Below are 6,000 nucleotides of genomic sequence, written 5' to 3'. Positions count from 1 at the left end.
AGGAGGACAAATAGTGAGCTATGAAGGAATCAGGAAAATAAAATTCACTGTTAGTGTAAAGAGCTTATCCAACCTTCAGTGATTATACATTTGGTTTGTCTATTAAAATAAACCAAAATATAAGTCTTGAATAATTTGTTATTTAATCTTTATAATACAAACATTGCACCAAGTAACATTCATCTCTGTGTGACAGTTGCATATTCCTCGAAGGCAATATTTAATTGTTTATATCTCATGTACACACATGAACCCAAATCCACAGTATCAGCCACCTTCTCCTGTACACAGCATCAACATTAAAACGTTAAAGCAACAGCATTACATATATACAATCACAGCAACCATTCCGTGGGCTGCTCATTCAGTTCATCAGTTCTATAATATAATGATTCGACATGCACTCAGTGATTCAATCTCAAACTGAAATAAATATGTAGGTTTCAATATTGACTTTCTCTCTTAGGAAACAAAACATTGTTCCTTATTATGAATGCAATGATACAAGTGTCAAAGGTTAAAGAACTCAGAATAAAATCTCAAGTACAGTAGAGAAAACACTTCACCAGGTGGGCCCCATAAGATTGTCCCTCATTTTTTCACATCTTAAAAAGAAAAATTACTCTTCACCAGATGCTCCTCTAGTAAATGTGAATCAAAATTTATGAAAATATTTAAAGGAACTTAATTTAAAAATAAAAACTTACTTTCAGTTTAAAAAGACATTGGCCATGTTACAGACTGAACAGTGACGCTTTTGGAAAATGCTGTTTTCAATCTCTATGTTTTACTGCATTATTATATTAGTGCATCTTTTTTGGGGTGTGTAACTGAAGGAAACTGAACTGACTAGTCGATTCTATTCTTTATAGAAATGAAGCAGCAGGGAGTACAAGGACATAAAACTGCTTGGGCTAGCATATGTATACTACATACCATATAGAAAGAAAAGATACAAATTAGCTGTCCCATCAACACAAGTTAACAGGTTTTGCAATGAACTAATGAACATGAAAGTGCCTCACAGGTTATAATATTTCCTGTGTATTCTAATAGCCATCCAAAAAGATCAACATTCATTAATTTTCTCTTTAATATACAGAGATGACTGGCAATCTAATTTAAAAAATAAAATAAAATAAACCTGGTTCTAGACTGGCACATATGAGGGATATTTAACCCGATTCTTTGATCCCCATGATCAGTGGTAGTCCTAGCTGAAAGAAACTCGGGTCGGGTTTCTCCGAGGCGTGGGCGTCTATGTCTTTACCCTATAAGATTCAAAATTATTCTTAAATAACACTCAGCAATATATTCTCCAGTAACACTCAGATATGCCGTCAGCGGGTTAGTTACGATGTCGGGAGCAGCTGGGAGAACAAAACGACACAGAGACTGTCCGGGTTGCTTTCCCAAAATCAACTCAAAGGTTTATTCTTTGTGCAGGGTTTTTATAGACAGAAAGGTTCGTGTGTCAACAAGTTTCAAGTTAGAACCATATAAGGAAGGTCCCCCCCGCTCTGAAAGGGGCCTTCTACAATCGTATCTCAACATACCTTTGACAGGTCCGTTAAACACTTAGACAGTTAGAATCCTTTGTTCTACAATTGCAGTAAGATGCACTCTCAAAGCCTATAAATCTTATACAGAAATTTGCTACATCCTGAGTTCTCACACAATCCAGATGGTCTTTACATAAACATCCTCTGCAAGGGAGAGACAAGTAAAAGAGTGATTTGTTGGTGTTTTCCTTCCAACCTTAGTATCTACTTTCACAGTTGACACAGCAAGAGGAGATGAGGTTCAAACAAAGGGCATTGCAGAAACAGGGTCCTTTGTATAATATCATCAAAAGAATACCCAGTACATGCTCCCATAATACTAAAACATCTAACACTAGCCTGTTTGGCGCCCTGGGCGAACACATCCTCTGACCCCCCACCACCACCACCACCACCACACACACACACACACACACACACACACACATTAAGGATTGTCCATTGACATAAAACTGTTGTCGGAACCATACTGAATTTCACCAGAGAAACATAGGTTGTATCCCAATTCAGGGTCTGCAGCCTTAAAGTACGCAGCCTCAGCGGTCCTCAAGGGCCGCGTACTCAAAGACCGATGAGGCCGGAAGTGCGAGGCTTGTGAAATGGGACAGTCTAGCCTCCATCGCGCTGCCCAGGTTGCCTAGCAACCACGATAGCTGGAAACGTGTGGTTGACAGAAATGAAGGAGAACATATTTCGTTCATTTGTTTGTTTGTTTCTACACGATCTTTGTGTGATTTAATAAGTATCTGAGGCTGAGACCACAGGACTGTAAAACATGATTGTTGGGCTTCATTTCTGTACTGAACAGTCATTTAAGATTAGCTAGTAAATAACAATTAGTTAATGTTGTTCATGAGACTAAAGTCAGTGTAAATATGATATGGCCAATATTATAGTTATTATATTAATCATTATTAGTATTACAGCAGTGAGTTTGAACTCTCAAATCAAATCGTTTCTATTGTCACATCACATGTGCAGGTACACTGGTACAGCACATGTGAGTGAAATTCATGTGAGTGAACTCTGTGTCAAATACTGAGCTTCAGTAAATATTCAAGTTGCAGTTATATATATGTCCTATCACCTTAAATCTTCACTCATAGACAAGTATCTTTGACAGTGTATATATAGATGTATTATATATGAGACAAATGTTGTTCCTTCAGTATGTTGGCATTACTAAATTTGGCTCAATGCTTACATATATGTATAAAAAGAAAATGTACGAGCTGTGATAATTGTTTCTGATAGAATGAAGAGTAGACTGATATATTGAATATTCCTTTATTGGGTGAGAAAATCAGACCATGTCATAACTGCTTCAAGTCATACAGAATAGACAACAGAGCCTTAAACAGGCTGACTTCTGCTAAATGGGTCAAACTGGGCAGAAAGTATACAAACACATAACATCCTTATAGACAGTGTTGGTCAAGTTACTTGAAAAAAGTAATCAGTAACTAATTACTGATTACTTCCCCAAAATAGTAATCCCGTTACTTTACTGATTACTTATTTTCAAAAGTAATTAATTTCTTAGTTACTTTTTAAAAACACGATTTACAACCTGAATAGGTGATAAAGCGATAGATCTTTCAGCCCAATTCTACTTTTTCTACATAATCCATCATAGAAAATGTAATCAAAAGGAAAAGTCCCTTTTTAAAACTTGTTTTATTAGTTTTAATCTTTTAACTTTATGCATCAATCAAAAATTTAATTATATGCAACATTCTCTGACTGGAAGAAATTTGTTTAGTATTTAAACCTATTTTCTGCACATTCCAGCACACAAAATAATTTTTTGTGTGTGTTTACACTCAGTCTTTCAAATAGATGCAAGTAAAACACAGCAGAAAATAAATAAAGTCAAAGACTAGCGGTCCTGTTGCTCTATTTTCACCTGTAAAGCAGGAGTGGGTAGGCGGAGGTTTACCCTGGTGCAGGTAAATGGTAAATGGCCTGTATTTATATAGCGCCTTACTAGTCCCTAAGGACCCCAAAGCGCTTTACATATCCAGTCATCCACCCATTCACACACACATTCACACACTGGTGATGGCAAGCTACATTGTAGCCACAGCCACCCTGGGGCGCACTGACAGAGGCGAGGCTGCCGGACACTGGCGCCACCGGGCCCTCTGACCACCACCAGTAGGCAACGGGTGAAGTGTCTTGCCCAAGGACACAACGACCGAGACTGTCCAAGCCGGGGCTCGAACCGGCAACCTTCCGATTACAAGGCGAACTCCCAACTCTTGAGCCACGAGCCGCAGCGGTCAGTGGAAGAATCCGCGAGTTTCTCTGTGAATTTCCCATTACGTCGTTGCGCACTCAGTGCTTGCTTGGAAGTTTAGGGTTTTTTTTCGCTGTACAAAGAAGTTTTCTTCCCACGCACAACGGACACTAATGTTTTTGTCACTTTTTATGGAATCAAACTCAAAATAAGGTCAGTACTTCCACACATTAAACGCTGCACACTCATACTCTCTCCCGCACTCGATATATGATCCATTGTTGATCTGCAGACAGCTGTTGTCACGAAGGTCTCACTCGCTTACGTCACTGTCATGAGACATTCTCTCAAAAAAAAATCACCGTTTTAGTAACGCGGTAACGCAGCATTCCTACGGTAAAGTAACGGTAATCTAATTACCGTTTTTGCAATAGTAATCCCTTACTTTACTTGTTACTTGAAAAAGTAATCGGATTACAGTAACGCGTTACTGCCCATCTCTGCTTATAGAATATGATGTAACACTTGTTAGATTATAATATTATTTTATGCCATGCTATACCCCTAATTAAAGATAGTGAATTATTATGTAATTTTAGTTTGCATTATTCTCCTGAATTAGAAGAAGCTGATAACTATTGCATTAGTTAAACTGATGTGCATTATATTAAACTGTTGATTTATTGTGAATGAATGATATTGTTTTATGATGCATTATACTGCTGAGTTATAAGAAATACTGTTTGCAGAAAGTCATCGCCTTATTTGTCTGATTAAAAGAGAACAGAACATGCTGGAGTTTTCTGCCCCAGCTCAGCAGGAGCAGATAAACGGGGAGCCAAGGTCGTAGCTTAGGTGCTGTGTGAGAGGAAGCATGTGAATGTTTAGGTTTTATGATAAGGTGGAGACACCAGAGGCTATAAAAGTTTGAGCAATGCTCCACCATTTTGAGATTTTGAGGCTGTCTGCATCAGTGTCCATCTCCCACGCGTGTGATCATTAAAACCATCGTTTGACTCAACCCGACCGGACCAGTGTTGTTATTGTGGTTTTTCTCTTGTCTCCATCCCCAATATTTTTGAACCTTAACATTTTGGGGGCTCGTCCTGTGGTGTTGGGGTGGAATTTAAAAGTTTGGACGGTCTGAGGTTGTCGAACGGACAGGCACGAGCCAGTGGTCTGACGTGAGTGGGCATAAGCCGGCTTATCTAAAGGTAAGGCACTACCTGTTGAATTATTTCCAAAGTGTGCCAAATTGGATATGACTAAATTAAAGTCTACTCACTGAAATTACTGGTAGAGGGTCTGTTTTGATTTTGATGAGGATCCGCGTGTGTTATGCAGTTAAAGTCGGCTAAGAGTCTTTAATGAAGTTGAAAAAGTATGAAATGCTGGGTTCGAGTCCCAAGGAAATGAAAGAAATGCTGGGTTAGAGTCCCAAGGAATTGAGATAAAGGCTCAAGTAGTTTGGTAGGGAATTGGTCATTTTGCTGGTTAGAGTCCAGATTGGTTATAGAGTGGACCTGTGTGGTCAGTTTGTGGGCTCGAGTCCCCATTGACCTCTAGGTGGCACCTGGCTTAGTCATACTCTTGCTTTAGGGCGTTGACTGTTGTTTCAAATTGTTATAAATTATTATAGAACGGCGGTTAGAGTCCGCTAAGAAGCACATAGCCCGGAGGTTACGCTCCCTCCTGGCCGTGGACGCGCGGCTTTGACCTGTCGTCGAACAGGGATAGTTCAGTTTGGCTTAGCTGTGGGGTACAGGGCATCCCGAGAATAAGCTAGGAGTTAGAGTCTCCTCACCGTTTGGAACGGTGTGATGTGCTTTTTTGGATACTGTTAAATTGAGTTAGGGACCTTAGGAATTAGGCCAGATACAGTTAGAGTCTGATACTGGTTGATTGATTACAAAAAAGTTACCTTTCTTCGGTTGGACCCGTTATGGTTAAATTTATCGAAATTGTGTAGGTGCTCTTTAGAAATTAGGTCAGAAACTGTTCCAGAAGTAACAGATACTGTTTGATTGATTACAAAAAAGTTACCTTTCTTCGGTTGGACCCGTTATGGTTAAATTTGTCGAAATTTGTTAGGCGCTGAATCTGTCAGGCCTGTCAGTGATTGTAAATATAAGACGTCTTTGTAATATAAAATAAAAGAGTTTTGTCTGAGCTTTGTGTGACCCTGTGTGTGACGACAGC

At 39.1% G+C, this 6,000-nt stretch overlaps 1 protein-coding gene and 1 long non-coding RNA gene across 2 annotated transcripts in view; both read left to right on the top strand.

Annotated features, from left to right (window-relative positions):
- LOC309699198 (biotinidase-like) overlaps positions 1-205 on the top strand; it is a gene marked incomplete at its 5' end in the record, with an annotated part of 12,575 nt that extends 12,370 nt beyond the window's left edge. Inside the window, one exon of the mRNA XM_082522110.1 lies at positions 1-205. This exon is cut by the window's left edge and continues 256 nt beyond it. Within this exon, the coding sequence (XP_082378236.1) occupies positions 1-14 (14 nt within the window). The 3' untranslated portion in view covers positions 15-205.
- The window catches only part of LOC309699266, a 348,161-nt gene that overhangs the window by 201,465 nt on the left and 140,696 nt on the right, over positions 1-6,000 (top strand). The window lies entirely within an intron of this gene.

This window comes from Aulonocara stuartgranti (genome assembly GCF_965226115.1).
Source record: "Aulonocara stuartgranti genome assembly, chromosome: 22".
Taxonomy (NCBI): domain Eukaryota; kingdom Metazoa; phylum Chordata; class Actinopteri; order Cichliformes; family Cichlidae; genus Aulonocara; species Aulonocara stuartgranti.
Note: the sequence above shows the minus strand (reverse complement) of the source record. Positions and strands in the feature narration are given on the sequence as shown.